The sequence below is a fragment of the Crocodylus porosus genome, unplaced genomic scaffold (genome assembly GCF_001723895.1).
Source record: "Crocodylus porosus isolate Cpor-Errol unplaced genomic scaffold, CroPor_comp1, whole genome shotgun sequence".
NCBI classification, from domain to species: Eukaryota; Metazoa; Chordata; order Crocodylia; family Crocodylidae; genus Crocodylus; species Crocodylus porosus.
In genome coordinates this window covers 3,276,511-3,293,859 of record NW_017728935.1, presented here as the reverse complement: position 1 = coordinate 3,293,859, position 17,349 = coordinate 3,276,511, and the positions used below count along the sequence as shown (strand labels likewise).

The 17,349-nt window shown below is 54.6% G+C and overlaps 1 protein-coding gene across 6 annotated transcripts in view; it reads left to right on the top strand.

The window, feature by feature from the left end:
- FOXP4 (forkhead box P4) overlaps positions 1-17,349 on the top strand; it is a 122,873-nt gene that overhangs the window by 67,832 nt on the left and 37,692 nt on the right. For 4 of the 6 annotated variants that reach the window (XM_019546665.1, XM_019546666.1, XM_019546669.1 and 1 more), the window contains exons 4-6: positions 4,872-4,994; positions 7,601-7,687; positions 16,765-16,915. In XM_019546665.1, coding sequence (XP_019402210.1) covers positions 4,872-4,994; positions 7,601-7,687; positions 16,765-16,915 — 361 coding nt within the window. The remainder of the gene's footprint in view (positions 1-4,871; positions 4,995-7,600; positions 7,688-16,764; positions 16,916-17,349) is intronic. The other 2 variants (XM_019546671.1, XM_019546668.1) reach the window with 1 other exon arrangement.

The following is a 17,349-nucleotide window of genomic DNA, read 5'->3' as shown; positions in this document are numbered from 1 at the left end:
CCCCTTGACCCTGTCCCAAGCAGTGCAGCTGCAGAGGGGACAGTGCAGGGCTCTTGGGGAGTAAAGCCATCCATGTTTTGGGCATCTCCTGGGTCCACATTTATCATACTTTCCTCTTTTACTTATTAGATGCTTCTCGAAGGGGCTGCAAGGAAGGCCCTCCTGTAGATATCCACTGCATGTGGATAGCAGCCTATTGTCTTGTTTCTGCTAATTTAAGCAGCTGGGACCCCAGCTGGGCCCCCTCCATCAGGAATTTTGGTTCCAAAAGACAGCTGGATATAGCCTCTGCTAGTGCTTCTCTTTGCTTCTCCCAGTCCACTATATCCACCTCCAGATAGCCTCAGCATCCTCCTCCATGCCTGCACACTTGACCTGGGTGCCATCAGCCAGCTGAACATGTTTCTGCCCATATTGCCTTTCCAGGTGTCTCAGTCTGGGAGACACTGGTCGTGGTGCCCCTCGCCAGGGAGCCTCGCATCCTAGCCCTTGAGATCCGCATCGGATCTCCTCCAAATCCAGGTTTGACTATGAAAGCTTGTCGTCCCAGGAAAGTCCTGACTTCGGGTGGTTTCAAGTCCTGTTGATGCATCTTACAACAATTTATGGTTGTATTTGATGCCCCAGCTCATCTTTCTGTACCTTGGTTTCTCATCTCTGAAAGGCAGGGTGCTGGCGTCCACCTTTCAGAGGGACTCTAAGGCTAACCTCAGAGCGGCATGCATGGGCTCCCTTTGCTCCAGGTGAGGGCGATTCCTTGTCGGTACCCAACAAAGCTGGCTGAACATGTTCTGCTTTTCAGGGGAGATGTCGGTTTTCAAGTCAACCAACTTCTTTGGGAAACATTTTCTGTTTTCCCCTGGAAATTTTAACTTTTTGATTAAAAATAAAGAAAGAAGAAAAAGCTCTAAAACAGCTGGCTTTCAGTTGGAAAATGTCTGGGTTTTGATGAAAATCAGAATTTTTCTTGGCAAGAAAAATCCATTTTTCCAACCAGTCCTGATACCCATACAGAAAATACCCTGGAGGGACTAGATAGATTGTGCGAGCTAATGGGACGGTGGCCGTTTTAGCTTTTCCCCCCCTCGGCCTGAGAACCAGCACAAAGCCAAAGCGAGAAGAAAATCGGCAGCCGCAAAAGCTCGTCTGGCGCACAACCCAAGCCAGGTAGCTGACTCCCTCCTCTCCGCCCCCACTCCTCAAGAAGCCACCACCGTTCCCAGTGTCAGCTCAGCATCTTAGCGCAAAGGAAAAAGCCATTTAATGCAGACAAAGGTTGTATGAAAATATAATTCTGCTTTTGTTAGCAGCCATCAAGCTCTAAAAGGCGTCGCTTTTGTTTTCTTGTAACGTTGTGAAAACCTCGTGTCGGATCGAGAGCTGCGGCCCTCACGACTAATCGCCTCTCCTTTGTGTTTTTAGATTATAGGGGCAATTAGTGTTGTCAAAACCTCTGGCAATTCTCTTTGCTCTTGACAGGGTGTCAGTCCGCCGGGCGAGAAATGGAAGGTGTTATAACTCTCCGGTAATTAGAATGCCTCCGATTTGAAAATGCCAGCAAACGTGTATCAAATAGGACGCGCCGCGCGGCGGTGGGAAGGGGGCAGGCGGAGGGAGTTTGGATGGAAGATGCAGATGAGCAATTAATTACGGCCTCTCATTCCAAGCACGTTGCTGGCTGATGAATGGCAAAGGGAAATTAGTGTGATGCTTCGTTCCCAGCAAGTGGGCATGGACAGCTCTCTCCTGCTCTCCTGGTGCTGCCATATGGATTTGTGTCTTTGCAAAGCCCCAGGTGTTCCCTGCACCCTTGCAATGCCTCCCTGCGATGGAAGGGGACATCTCACCAGCCAGATAACCTACCAGGAAAAGGGGTGACAATAGCTCTCCTGGTGGTCAGCTCCATTGCTGCAGAGGTAGCAAGGCTCGTGACTACCCTTAAGGCTATTTATTGGCTGCTTTGCCGTGGTGATCTGGATTCTGCATCGCAACACGGTGGCTTTTCTGTGGTGTCGTTCCACTAAGTCAGCGCTATGCCGTGGGACACCTGGTCATGTGTCTAAACATTTGCAAAGGTCCTAACATTGGAAAAGCGAAGCGGTTTCATGCAAGGCGTAGGGGCAGGGGCTGATTTGGCCCTTATTTTAGTGTGATAGCATCTATGAGCCCATCTCCTCTGAGCACCTTGTTGTGGGAGCAAACCCAGAATACCAGGATGGTTCCTGCCGCGAGGCGTGGCCTTTCTTCCTGTCGCAACAGAGAGGGCAAGCTGCCTGGCTCTTGCATGAATGAATGACGTGCTCCCCGGTGGCCCGGATTCCCCACCCGATTTTTCCTCACCGGTGCCTCGGGCAGAGCACGCAACCATTTAATAAATAACTTGACAAAAAGTCAACAGGTACGGTGGGGGGAGGGAGGATGGCGAATGACAAATGAAACTGGGCCCACTTGCGACACTGCCCTTCAAGCACAAAGCCTGAGCAAACAGATAAGCCTTGCAGCCTGCCTCGAAGGTCAACAAACAGCAGCCGGGTTGGTCCGGCAGGGTGGAAGGGAGGCAAACTCTGTGGTGGGCGACCCTCTGCTGATAACTTTTTGCCCTGCTGCAGAGTCCAGACCTAGGGGCTGCTTGCAGAGGTGTTCGCAGCTCAGCGCACCTCCTGCAACGGGCCAGAAGGAAAGGAGTTCATTCAGATGTGCATTCATTCCCAGGTCCTGACTTCATCAGCTCCCCTGGGTCAGGATTAGAGAGACAAGCCCCTGGAAACTCTCCCAGGGGCATTTCTGACCTGGGTGTCATGGCACTGTCAGGGGATTCCTGAAGTTTTTTCAGGCTTCAATGTTCCTGCCTCCAAATCGTGTCCAGGGCAAGACCCATTTCCAGAGCAAAGATCAGGGGCCAGTCACCCAGTGCTCGCCCGCACATCCCAGCGGTTTGTATATGTGTGTACATTCACTGAAGATCTCCGGCAACTTCTGACCCCCTCCCAGGGACCCTGTGTTAATCACTTGGGGAAGCACAGCTGCTTTATTTCAGTAGCTCTGGAGGCCTCTGAGACTTTCAAAACTCCCATCTCTTTGTGCCTTTAGTGGGGGGCAGCTGCCCCGTGGAGAGCCTGGAAGCTCAGTCCTTTGCCCTTTCTCATTCTCCTCTCTCTATCACTTGCAATAACTTCTGCTGGCCTGGGGTCACTGCTCACCCCTCCTTTCTCCCACTCCCGTAGTGATGGGAGCACTTGGTCCCCACCTGCTTGCAGCATAGGTTTTAGTGCCACTACTGGAGCCAGTATTGAAGGTGGGAGCAGTGTCATTGGATTAACAGACCCAAATTCCTCCCCTCTCTTTCCTTCTGGGGCTGAAAGCTCGTAGGTGCGTTTGTCCTAGTTGCACAAAGGAGGAGGGAGGAAGGCTGGCTCTCTTCTGGCATTGAACTTGCCCTACTGCTATTGAGAGAGCTGGAAGTGGGGAAGCGGACTGTCCTGAGCCGCTCTGTCCTTTCCCGCAAGCTCAGGTGGGTTGACGACATAAAGGCTCTGCAGGGGATTAGGTCTGGGTGCTTCAGTTTACCTGGGAAAGAGGCAGCGTGCCCTGAGCTGAGCACCTATGATTTCCTCCATCCTGGAGCTTGCTCACGCCTCCTGGAAGGCGCTCCGCATCTCTCCGGATCAGAACTGCTCCTGTGCCAGGCTCTTCCCAAAGTGTACACCGCTGCACGAGCAACTGTCCTGGCTATTGCCGAGCAGTCACTCGCAGGCTGAGTCAGGCTGCACCACCCTGGGCGGAGCGGTTATAGGGGGCAGAGTAAATCCTCACGACGGGAAGCACCGCGGGGCTTCCAGCAGTGGGCAAAACCCCGGTGTCTGTGCCCTGTTTATCTGACCCCAGGTCCCTCCGTCTCCCTTCCACCGCTCCGCCTGGCTTCTGGGTTGCAGGTAAAACAGAGCTTGGATTCAAGTGCTTGGCTCTACAAAAGCTCTGCTAGTTTTGCTAGGCTGTGCAAAGCAGGCAGGAGCTGCAGGGCTATCTCTCAAAGGTACAGAGCATTAATTTCCATTGATTTTTTTTTTTTTTTTTTTTTTTTTTTAAATACTGGAGTTCTGGGCAGGCAGCACCTCTGAAAATCGAACCCCTGGGCGATGTTGTCAGCGCTTGCGATGCTATCTTGAGGCTTGTGATGTTTGGTGGGGTTCCCCCCAACCCTTAACGCCTCAGTTCCTGCAGTGGCCTGCGCTTCCGGGGGAATTCATTAAGAGAGAAGTCTGTTTCTGGGTCTCGTGGTTGCAGAGAAGAGCTTGAAAATGTGTCCCTAGAGAGTTGAGTCTCCTGGGGGTGTCAGTCTGGAGTTCCCAGAGAAGGGAGGTGCTGCAGCCCAAGTGCCTGAGACCTCCCGCCAGCCCTTCCCTCTCCAGCGAGGAGAGGATTGATCTTCACTTGATGATGCATCCCATCCATGTGCAACTAGGTCCTCTCCCAGAGGTGACCCAGGTACTGGCAGCAGCTGTTGCCACGCTTGTGCATCATAGATGGCATTCGCTCCTCTGCTTTGGTTTTGAAACGGGCCGATGGGATGGAGGAGGTGACGAGGGGCAGCGAGCTGGGGGGCCGGGGTGCCGATCGAGTGGAGGACTGTGGAGCGGGGTGTGCCAGGTGTCGTTCAGGAGCACCTTGTCTGATTCACCACCAAGGTGTTTCGGGCCTTCCTGCCTCAGATGCAGGCTTTGTCCTGCCACGTGGGGGCTTGTTAAGGAGCTGATGCTGAGGAACCTGCCTGGCCACCAGAACAAGGCAGCAGTCACCAGGACCCCAAAGGACCCCTCCAGCTGCCACCTCTGTGCAGCGCTCCCGTTGACGCCCGTTCTCTGTCCCTGCAGGTCCCTGTGTCTGTGGCTATGATGTCGCCTCAGATGATCACTCCGCAGCAGATGCAGCAGATCCTCTCTCCCCCCCAGCTCCAGGCTCTCCTTCAGCAGCAGCAAGCGATAATGCTGCAACAGGTAAGGCGGCCTCAGCCTCACCCACCCTTCGGTGCCACCATGAGCTAGGTTCCAGCTTTGGGAACAGCTGGAGCGGTCCTTTGCCGCCTGGGCATCGCCAAGGCTGATGTGACCCACCCTCCAGGTCCTTCCCTGTCCCCGTGCAGGATCCGGGGCCTCTCTGGGTCAATCAGGCAAGCAGTCTAGGCCTTTTCCTCTGCGATGGCTGTCTCCAGCCCCAGCATTGCTTGTTCCCCCAGTGCTGGGGATTCCCACCACGTCGGTAGCATGGAATGGGAAGAATGGTGTTTATAAATAATCCCAGCGAGGCTGGATTCTGCTGCAGTGAGTCAGGGTCCATGCCCATAAAACGCGGCCTACACACAAGCCAATTCAGGACTTGGTTTTCAGCGGAGAGAGGCCCAGGCCAAACCCCTGCGGCTGGGAACATTTGGATCCGGGGCTGAGCATTGTGGCTAGCCCTTGTCTAACGGTCCCCAAGCTCAAACCTCCTCCCTGAGCTTGGGGCAGATGTAGACTTAGTAGCACAGCTCGGCTCGGCTTCACTCTGCTTGCCAGAGGGCTGGGTCCTTGTAAAAGGAGTGGAAAAAAGGGTGGAGGAAAAGGGAAAAAAACAAACCAAACTCCCAAACAAAACACAACTGCTTGGGTAAACACCTCCTCCTCCCCCAGGGAGGGAGGGAAGGAGAGAGAGGGAATGCAACATCCCCCAAGCATCCTCCGCACCCTTCCTCCTGCCATAGTACCTGTTTACTCCAAACACGCTGATAAGGAGTCAAGGTTGGCCCCGGGGAAAGAACAAAGGGTAAACACCAGCTTGGGTGGGGTCTTTCTCAGAGCCTCTTTGGAGCCGGATGAAGAAACATGTTGGACGGCAAATTAAACAGGCCAGGCCGGAATAGCTCGCATTCTCCACCAGGAGAAAACCAAACATCACACCTCTCACCTCTTGACCCAATGTTCTCAGAACCGCGCTCAACCAAGTTACAGAGCCCTGCTTTTGATTGGCTTTCGGGTAAACACGCAGCCTTTCCAAACCTGTTCTGCCGACAGAAAAAAGGCAAGTTGCTGCTGTCAGCGCCGTCAGCCCCGGAGCTGATAAAGGTTTCCCGGCCTCCAAAGGGGCGTTCCGCAGAAGCCAGAATTGTCCTGGGTTTTTGGAGGCTTTTGTTGACCTCTGCCAGGCTCCGGGCTGCTCTTTTATGGAGAATAAATCAGTCCGTAAGTGTTAATTTGTTTACGGCGGGGTAGGCCTGAAACTTGGAATTAACCCTTGCTTCAGAATCCAAAGCGTTCCCTTTTTTATTCAAGGAGCTCGGTAACAAGCATTAAGTAAAGTTTCCCTGTGCAACAAATTATTATTGTCCTCCATTTTACAGATGGGGAAACTGAGGTGCCAGGAGGACGTGTCTGGCCCCCTATCTCACTAAGCATTGGCAGAGCTGGGGATGGAAGAGAGGAGTCCTGACTCTTGGTGTCCTGCCACAGCCACAGTTTGCTCCTTTGTCATAGCAGCCAGTCTAATTTGGGGCAGGAAGGCCGTGCACGGCGTACCTGTGACTTGCATCGGCTAGGAATGGGTTCCCGAGGCTCGTTCCAGCCGGAGGAAGTAGGGAGAGGTCGGCCCCTGCCCCCTTCCCGGCATCCCTAGTGTCTGAGCTGTCTTCTGCTGAAACTCGGTCACTGGGACCCTTCGCTGAAGGTGCCATGTTCTGGGAACACGTCTCAGCTGTCTCGCTGTACTTCTCTTGGACTCTAGACCTCAGCCCTTGGAAAGCAGAGGAGCCTTCTCTGCTGCATAGAGCATGGAGCTGGGAGTCAGGCCATGGGGGGTTTTCTTCCTTCCCGTGCCATTAACCCGCTGTGAGCACTTGAATGATACAACTTCCTCATGTCTCACTCCCCACTTGAAAACAAAGATAACGTGCTATCTGTGTGTACAGCACCTAGCGCACTGCAACCTTCCCCTGACTGAGGCTTCTAGGCTCCACCCTGACACAAATGATGATTAATATTATACAAGGCTTAATTAGTATGCATAAAGAAGCTTTGAAAGCTTCAGGGAGAGATGCTCGTGAAGGGGGAGCGATCAAAGAATCAGCACCTTGGGGTCTTGGTTTTACCTTGCAATTTGGTAAGGGCCTTCACAGTACTAGGGCTGTACCTGGTGGCTTTTTCCCCCCCTCCAGTGCAAGCCAGCTAGATGCAGCGAAGGATTAAAGGTGAGGATCCTGTCTGTTGTGCTGCCGTGGTGATGGTGGCACCGTCACTCATTCCCACTTAAAATTCAGGGTGTTTTAAAAAAAAGAAAAAGCAGCAAGGGGTTGTTTTGTTTGGGGGTTTCAAAGGCTCGTCGAGTGCACCCAAGTCGCCTGCAGCCGTGACTGCTCGGAGGCCTGTTTTGCCATTAGAGGAGAGCTGAGAGCCTCATGTGATCACATCACTCTGGGAGCTGGGGCAGCACATACCATGAGATTTGCAATAAAATCATGAGATCTGCCTGTGCTTGGCACAGCATCAAACTCAAGGGAGCTGGAAATGGGCAGGATCTTCCAGCAGCCTGTCCTGTGCTGTGCTGTGCTGATTTCTGCTCTGCCTCTCTCCAGTTGCAGGAGTACTATAAGAAGCAACAGGAGCAGCTTCACCTGCAGCTACTGACGCAGCAGCAAGCCGGAAAGCAGCAACCCAAAGAGGTGAGCTCCTCTGGATGGGCTCATAGGCATGAAAAGGATCCAGTGCAAGTAAAAGGGAGTTTGTGCATAAATCCTAGCATGTGGGACAGCAGACTGGCAGGGAGGGAGTGGGGTGCGGGGGGCATGTGGCTGTGGGGTGAAGTGGGCTACTGTGGGGATGTGTGGGGACAGCTGGGCACAAGGCACTGATGATTCCTTCTCTGGTGGTTACGTGTCATGAGATCTGATGCAGTCCATTGTACGGTTTGCAGTGTGGCATTGCTGCACGGACAGCTTTGAAGTAGACGGGGGCTCAGGAAGTGATGGGGTGTGAGAGCAGGAGCTCTGTGTAGGGTGGCAGTATCACTCCCTGCGTGGAGCTTGGTACTGCCCGGTGTTCTCCATCCCACAGTTAATGCCCTGTTGGGAGGCTTTTGCGCCAGGTGGATTCTTGGCAAAATGGGTTTCCATGCCCTGAGGAGTCCTCACCGCCTTTGGCTGCTAGCCACAGACTGCACGTGTGCACTCGCACTAGTGGAAGGCGTGCAAATACTACCAGTGCTGTCTCCACCTTTGTCCTTGTCCACAGGAAGAGGACAGGAAAACCCCTTCCTCCACCCCCAAGAAGGCATTTCTCCCATTTAATGTTAGCCCAAGAGAGAGAATTGAAAGAACAAAGCAGGAGGGAAAGGCTGAAATGTTGTTCATTGGAGAGACACCACATCAAATTGACCCAGGGCACATAGGAGGGGGACTCTTGGCCTGTGTCCACCCTGCAGAATGGTCATGTTTGCAGCAGTATGCCCAAAGGAGAAGAGGAGCGTGGTTAGGGGAAAACCTGGATGAATGGTGCTGTGAAAAACTGGCTTGGCAACATGGCCTTTAGGGATGATGGTGCCCAAGCACAAGCTTAGTGAGACTGTAGTAGTGTTGTTAGGTTCTTGCAGTATTTCTGGCTGAGCTGGAGGCAGAAAGGGAAATGGGACGGGAAATCCGTTGTCCGCGCATCCCCAGCCCAGCTTTGCAAGTTAACATTAGCCGAGTCCAGAGTTTGGGGAACACATTTCTGAATCTCTTGAAATTTCATCCAGGGCTTGTGATGGTGCCTCCATCTGTCGTCTTCTGCTATCGAGTGGTGTAGGCCAGTCTGAAAGAGCCACAGTACATGATGGGGGTATAAGTAGGGTCAGGATTTTCGCTCTGCATTATTTTGTCCTTCCGCCTGTGGTGCCAGCTCCATCAGGATACACATTTTCGGCTCACTTTCTTGCTCTTCTCAGGCTGTGGAGTGTTTCCTGAAAGGGTTTTAGCTGCCAGCCTTGTTAAAGCTTGTCTAGAGGAGAGAAATTTGCCCTAACCTTTGCTCCGCGACCTCTAATGGACTATGCTGTCATGTGGTCCGGTGGGATGCAGTGTGGTCCAGTGGCTAAAGCACCTGGGTCCTATCCCCAGCACAGCCTGCTGGACACTGTTAGACAAAACACCTCCGTGGCTTGTCTCCCTTCCCAGCGTGAACTGGGAACAATGGCTGCTTTTTTGTGTAGGGAGAAAGGTGCTATCTGTCTTCATTCCCACGGGGTGGGGAGGTTGCAGCAAGAGCACATAGTTGGCTCGCATTCAGCTTACAGTCCACTGTAACCCCCAGGTCCTTCCCTGCAGGACCACAGCATTGCCAGTCTTTTAAGAAAAACTCCCCCCCCCCCCCACCAAATCTCCGAGTTTCTTTTTGTTTAACACGGACCTTTCTGAAGAAGAGGATCAAAAACGCTGTTCATGAACTTCCTGCCAGTTTTCAACCTACGCGTGGTTCTGTCCGACCCGAAGAAGAGCACATCACCTGATCAATAGGGCTTTGTGTCGGGCGAGTGGATTCCCTCCGTGGGGGTCATGCGCGACATCCAACAAGTTGGGATCACCCTGCTTTTATTGAAGGGGAAGAGGGTCCCAGCAAAGAGCGAGGGTGCTCTTGGTATGGGAAGAGATGCTGCAGCCTTGGCAAAGGCAGGAGCCACTGCCCTGAATGACCACTAGAAACAAATGAGCTGGTAATTTGAATTCAGGGGGAAAATAGATTTGTGTTGGGTATGCTGCAAAGTTGTCTTGGCCCTAACGATTGCTTCTTGGAAACGAGCTCTGGTGCCTGTTTTGCTCCAAATACACCACCTATCCAGAGGTCAGCGTGAGGCTAGCTTGCAAGCGAAAGCTGCAGGCACCTGTTAGCATGGAGCTTAAGTAGCGCGTAGGCCTCGCGCCGGCCCTATGAATAGGGGTGGATTTCACCGAGTGAATGACAGAGGTTGCTATTAATAAGTTAGTGTTTGCCAATAGTAAGTGTTTGCTGGTAACTGTGATACCATTATTTCTCAAAAGGAATAGGGAATGACTACAGTCTCCCGAATACCCCTGCGCGGGAGCTATTGGCGAGCCCCGATCTGTAATGGCAGTCATGGTAGGATGCAATTACCAGGCACTGCGCCATTTGAAAACCAAGCGGAGTAGCTCCCTTCTGCTGATTTCAAGGGCAGACACGATGCAATTGTCAGTCAGAGACTCGCCGAGTGCTGGGGGGGGATCAGCAGGTGGGATTTTCTTTCCGCCCGTGTCGTCGTGCTGTACGGTGAGGTTCAGAACCGGTAGCAACTTCTCATGTTGGAGAGTTTCAGATCTCTCCAGGTGGATCAGCGAAAGCAGGGCACAGCTGAAACTCCCCCGGGGACCGCGGGAAGAACAGGAACAGGAGAAAAGAGGAGGATGGAAGAGTGTGGGAAAGCTGTGGAGCCCCGTATCCTGTCCAAGAGGATGCTGTGCAGTGCCACAGATTTATCTCTCTCTTCCAGAGGTCGCTCACGGTGAGAGAGAGAGGTGAGGGGACCCTGGGAGTTGGTTCTCTGAACAAAGCCGAGGCCTCTGTCTCAACTTCCTTGTTTTGTGCCACCGAGGTGCAAGCGCGCGCATAAAAAACGCGGCCTGTGTGTGTGTGTGTGCGCGTATTGGAGTAAACAATGGGATGACCCTCCTGTCCGGTGATGCTGGATTTTCCACCGACCGCCCTGAAAGGTGGCCGAGATGGGTTTCGCTAACGCTGCCCCTCTCCGCAAACCTCGAACCAAGTAACTTTATTTCCGTCCCAGGCGTCTTTGGCACGCACCCCTGCCTCGCCGCCGGGGCGGGCCGAGCGGATGCGATGCCGGGGCAGGCAAAATGTTCCCTCCGATGCCTTTTAAGCAAAGCTGCTCGGAGCGGAGCGTGGGTTCAAGTAGAGCGAGCACGCCTCATCGTTACGCGCCCGCCCGTGTCGTGCTCCCAAAGACCCGGGGAGGGAGAAGGGGATTCCTTTTTTGGAGCAGCGTCTCCACGCCAGCCGTGGCCCCCACGTACCGGCTGATACTGCAGAGCCTGGCGGGAGCAGGCGGGGGGGCAGCCGGCGAGGATTGGCTGGCGAGTAACCTAGGCGTCAGATTAATGAAGTGCTCCTGTCAGTCCAGAGTGTCACGCCGAAACTCCTCTTGATGTGCTCATAAATCAAAGTGACGGCGCCTGTTACCCCAGTAGCTGCACCCACTCAGCTGCGTCTAATGTAAACAGAGCGCAGACAAAATGTGTTAAGGAACTCGGCCCCCTTTGCTGGGGAGGAGAGCGCGGATCAAAGGCGTGCGTGTGTGCGGGGGGGGACAGGTCCCCGGAGGGTTCCCTAATTGGGACCCATCTTTCATCCCCATCCACTCCCTCCCCTGACCCCAGGCGAGGGAGAAGGGAGCACCCCGATGGGTGCTGGTGACTGGCAGAGTGAGGATCAGTAATTACTTTCTTTGTGTTTAAGATTTTTATCTGTGGGCAGATAAGCTTCATACTTCATTGGTTCTATCAAAAGCAGGCGGCGGATGACCTCTGAAAGTGAAAGCGTCCAGAGAAACCCACAGACTGTGGCAGCGGCAGGGGAGGAGGGGAAGGGCGTGGGGGAGGCAGAAGCTGGAAGGCAACGCCGGAGTCGAGCTCCCCGGCTGCCCCCCGTGCGTCGAGCTGGGGGGATGTGGCGGTGGGGGTGCAGGGTGGATGGGGGGATAGCTGGGCACGCTCGATGTCTTTGCGGGAGCGATACTGTGTACGAGACTTGCGGTTCTCCCATATTCGTCGTGCCAGACGTGGTGCCAGGGTGCTGGAGGGGGCACTGCAAACTTCGAGAACAGCTGAGGCTCACCAAGCATTTTTAGGGAAGCCTGAGCCCGGCTTTGGCCTACAGCCCTGTAAGGCTATTCCCCTTTAATTGAATTGAAGCCAGTCAGATTCCTGGTGGATTTTTTTGGCCCCAGACTCTGCCGCTCTTGTATGAATCGGATTTGGAGGAGATTTGGGGTCAGGATTCAGATGTGAAGCTGTGCTGAATGGCAGGGGAAATGGACTCGGCCTCTGATCTTCCAAGGAGCAGATGTGCATCATTTCACCCACCTGGTAAATGATGGAGCAGAGGGCTGCGGGTCTATAACCAGCTCCTGGAGGCGGTGGTGCCCGGTGGCTCTAACAGGCTGGGGGTCAGGACCCCTGGCTTCCGTGCAGTCAACTCCAGGAGACGGCTGGGCGCAGGAGATAGAGGTTAGAGTAGGCACCCCTGGGTTTTTCTCAGCTGCACTGCTGGGCCGTGTGACCCTGAGCCTGGTGCATCTCCATGCTGCAGCCTGTACAGGGGCATGATCCTTTGCTGGCTCGTGGAGGGGCGCAGGGTGTGCAGCACTGTGAGATCCTCTGAGGATGGGTGCCATAGGGGCGGGCTTTTAGATTGAGGGGGTCTCCCCTGCCAATGCATGGCCTTGGCCCTCTTGCTCACGCTCTCCATCCTGCCTGCACAGTAGATCCCCTGAGACATGCAGCAGCAGCTGCCATTGCCACCGCCACCGCCAAGGTCCCCTCCGACCCTGGAGCAGGTAGATGGGGAAGATAAAGAGCCCTGTTGAGTTACGAGGTGAAAGCAACTTGCCCTGGGGACCCTAATGACTGAATCTGCTCCCAATTTCCTTCTGCGTTACAGCCGGGAAGTTGAGTGAATGAGGCAGTGTTCGGCCGGCCTGATGGAACAGGCAGAAACCTGCACTCACCTGTGGGGAGGGTGGGAACGGAGCAGGGCAGGGAAGGAAACGAGCCCTCGCTGCGGCGTTTAACATAGGCCAGGGTCTGGCTCCCCACCTCTCTGCCCTTACCCATGCCCCACACCTTCATGAAGCCCTTTCCATGCAGAGGGCTTGGAAACCAGGGGTAGCTGCTCTCAGGAGACCCTTTGCCTCTATTCTGGCTTTCAGGGGCTCCCTCTTCTCGAGTCTGTTACCTGCATTGAGGACCTGTGGCCTTTAAACACTGTCGTCTGGTCCCAGGGTGAGGAGCCCTCCTTGTCTGTCCGTACTGCTGGTCTTGCCGCGATGTGAGCAGACCCTCTGATGTGCCTTCTCCGCCTGGCTCCAAAGCGTTAAAAGATGCCAAAAAGTCGTGACCTTTGCCCGTGCCTTTGTTATTAAGTCCTGGCTGTCCCAAGTCTGGAGCGAAGCCAGGCCGGATAAGCCCCTGGAGACGATTCCTTTGGGCATCTCCCTGCAGCGATCGGAGGCTCAGTGGGAGGGGGCTGAGGTTGGGTCTTCAGCCTAGAACCTGCCTTCCCACCAGCAAAAGACGTGCAGATGTCCATGTGCCATCTCCCGGCTGCTGTGGTCCTTTCAGCAGGAGGTGGGTGCCTTCCCGGGGGCACTCGGGCTCCGGCAGCACAGTTGCTGAGTGGGACCGTGCGGGGACACCGAAAGAGCTTGGTGATGATGGCTGTTGTCTCCCACCGGAAGCTCTGCCAGCAGGTGAGCGCAGCCGAGGCCCGTATCCGAACCAGCTCCTCATCCACTGCACGAGGCGAAGAAGTGAGCCTGTTCCACGATGGCTCCGAACTGTGATTCCCTTTCAGTGCAAATCGCACGGTTTCTGGTAGCAGCCCAGAGCCCCAGTCATATACCCCGGCCCCACTGTGCTAGGCACTGTACAAACACAGGCCAAATAGATGTCCCTTGCTCCCAGAGAGCTGGCAACCTATGTCAGCATGCTGGCCCTAGAGAGCCATTGCCTCAGGCCAGCTAATTGCACTGAAAAGCAGCACCTTGCTCTAGCAAGAGGCTCTGGGCGTGGATGGGTCTTAGGTGAGGGCCAGCACTTGAACATGAATTTGAGCGATCCATGCAGCAAGACCAGGACTGCAGGGTTTTTCCTGCTCCAAGAGTGCCCTGTCTCATGGCTTGCTCAGGTCGACACCTGTCTCATGAGAGACGGCTCCTCTTGCAGCAGTTGCACCTCCTCTGACCCACTTCTACCTCTGCCCTCAGTACAGATGCCCCTTTAATGCCTGATATTGGCCTGTCTGCCAGATTGTTGGTGACAGCGAGTCCTAGCCGATGCCCTCATGGGCTGGAGGACTCAAAGGGTTAAGGTATGAAGCCATACCCCACGTCCATGATGGGAACAGGCAGGTACAGACGGCTCCCTCTCTTCCCTTCACCCAGCAGTCGCCCTTCCCTCTCCTCCTTCAAACCTCTCCCCTCCAGGTAATTCTCACCTGGTGCTTGCCACCTCCCCAGAGATGTATCCTGCCTAACAAGTTTAGGGCTGGTTTTACCACTCGGAGTGTAGTCAGCTGCTCGCGGGAGGTGCGTCTTACCTGGATAGTACTTATGAAGGAAACATAGCATTTGTGGGGTCTCGTGTGGAGGAGCTGTGGCATTTGTGAGGTCTCGTGCTGCTGCTTTCTCTTGCTGTCTTAGTCTTTGCCCCTGCAGGTGGAGAGCAATGGGCACGTGGCTCTCTTTGCGTCCTGAAGTGTCACAGTAAAGTTTGGGGTGGTTCACCTTAGATGGGAGGACATTAGCACCTCTGTATGCACAGCACCTAGGTGCTGGTCCATGTTTAGAGCTTGTAGGGTACGTCTTTAGTGCATCACCAGTCTTTTCAGGGGTGGACTCTGTCACACCCCACCCACCCTCTCCAGTTTCACACCCAAATACTGGAAATGAAGTGGGGAAGCTGCCAGACGAACCAGCTCCTCATCCACTGCACGAGGCGAAGAAATGAGCCTGTTCCACGATGGCTCCGAACTGTGATTCCCTTTCAGTGCAAATCGCGCGGTTTCTGGTAGCAGCCCAGAGCCCCAGTCATATACCCCGGCCCCACTGTGCTAGGCACTGTACAAACACAGGCCAAATAGATGTCAGGGAGGTCCCTGGTGTGGCGTCACCGTGGCGTTCCCAGGTTTGGGGTTGTGTTAGAGACCAAGAGCCCCAAGGACATGGCATTACAGGGCTCACAGGCACCACCACAATACAGCCGATGCCAGGTGCTTCGCAGGGTAAGGTCCCTCACCCCTGTGAGAAGATGAGGGTTTGCAAAGTATCCAAGTGTACACAGAGCTGCAGCAAACAGCTATGCGGGCTGGCCGGTGAGCTCCAGCAGATCAGAGAAGCAGCATCCGTGGAAGTGAAAGCCACCACGGCAAACAGCTGAGCAGCTCATCTTTCACTCTGCAACCCCAGATGCAATTTAAGTGGGTTGCGAGCTGTTCTCTGGGCTCTGCCGCCTGAGCCAGAGTGAATGGGACAGAGCTGGAAAAAGAGGAACTTTGGTTTCTCGATTTTGTAACACAAGAAAATAGGGAGGTTTGATCGCAGCAGCGTTTGTAAACCTTCCTCGGAGGCATAGGGTGTTGGCTGCCGCTGAGACTGGGGGTTTCGACTGGGCTGTGCCAGTGCTTCTGCTGGGACCAAAGCTGGAGGTTCCTGGCTGGAAGGTCTTGTCCCTCCGCTCAGGGTCAGACTAACGCCGTCTTTGGATTCAGGAAGAAATGGTCAGATTGGTAGGGACTGGGGGGGGGGGGTTGCCTTCCTCTGTAGCGTGGGGCATGGCCATTTACCTGGGATCTCTTAAACGTATATTGACAATCTTTGATAGAAGCAGGACGTTGGCAGCTGTGGTTCCTCTGCTTTACCTGTGGCGGGTTAGGGTGTTGTGTGGACTTGGGCCAGGGTTGACTGTAGTTTTGCTAGGGGGTTAGACAGTGGATTTGTATGGGACAGTTGGGACAGGGATGACTAGGGTTGGACTAGCTGTGACCACTAGACGTCCCTCCCAGGCCCACTTCTCTATGACCCGATGACCTGAAGGTGGCAAATTTCAAACCACTGGCCTGTGGAACTGACTGCCACAGGACACCGCTGTGTTGCGGGGATTCAAGGAGACTTTAGACTTGTGAGCAGCAAGCGTCCAGCCTCACAGCAGCAGGTACAAGGAGGGCAGGAAATAAGTCTGGGAGAGCATAAAGGACTATTTTGCCTAGGGGCATAAACTACCCATGTGCCCTGCGGGTATGTGGAAATTTGTCTTGAGGGCAAGGTATGTTTTATGCTAGTGCCCAGAGGTGTCCCCATGGTGCCCAGCACAGCCGGTTATCCCATAACCACCTCTGCTATCCAACCTGGCAGGGGGCTCGTGATGGTGTACTGAATATACCTTGTAAATAATTAGCTGCTAATTGGGGCTGCTGTGTTGCCCAGCCTTCTTTCCAGCTTGCAAAACCACCCCTTTTTAACTCCTGCTTGGCTTCCCCACGTATCATACAGGGTTAATCAGAGCTTTGCCTCCTTTCCAGGAAGCTCAGTGCCTTATGTCTGGGGAGTATTTGGAAAGGCTCAGAGAGGTACAGAATAGCAGTGTACGGCAGCTGCAGCCGGCTCTACCCCCATGGATGCATGGATCTGTTGGAAATACACAGCTAGCAGATGGAGCCGGCTCTTTTCTCCGTGCTCCAAGCCAGCATTTTCTCTCGCTCGCTGTCTCCCTCTCCCTCCTTTTTCCTCTTTCTTCTCCTCCTCTTCCGATAGATCAAAGCCTCTGTCTGTCTGGGCCACGTGCTGAGTGGGCACAGAGGACCAGAGACCGGGACGTGAGGGTCCCTGGCTCCGGCATGCAGGGCTGAGGCTGGGCTCTGGCTCTCTGCCGCTGCAAGCATCAGGCCACCTTGTTCCCTGCCAGGCCTGTGCTGCACGGTGGAAAAGGATGTGGTTTGATTTTTTCCTTTTGTCTCCCAGCAGCCATTAGGGAATAAACAGCTGGCGTTCCAGCAGCAGCTCCTGCAAATGCAGCAGCTGCAGCAGCAGCACCTGTTAAACCTTCAGCGACAAGGGCTGGTCGGCCTTCAGCCGGGGCAAGGCACCGTCCCCCTGCAGACCCTTCCGCAAGGTAACGCGCGCGGGAAACCTCCTTCCCCCTCTCCTAGGCTCGCAAGGCTGATAGCTGAGCTCGGAGGCAGCCGGCGCTGGGGGTGGAGGGACTCGGCGAGTCGGCTCCTAGGGATTTTGGCCGTGGCTGGGCGCGCTCGGGTGCCCTGCTCGGTGTCGCTCACAACTGCGGGCGCGGGCTCTCTGGGACGGGCGGCAAAGATTCGTAAAACAGGTAGCACTGAAATCGCCAAGACACGGCTGAGTTTAGCTGTATAAGTTCAGGGCTTGCGTCTGCTGCTGTTGAGGAGGCCGCTGGGAATTGGCTCCTGCTGCTGTTGAGGTTGCAGGCGGGTCCCAAGTTTGCGGGTACTGCGCTGACTGACAAGCTCCAGTGGGGCTTGGGAGCAGGCCGGTGTGCGGGATGCGTGTGCAATGGCTGCGATTGGACGAGCT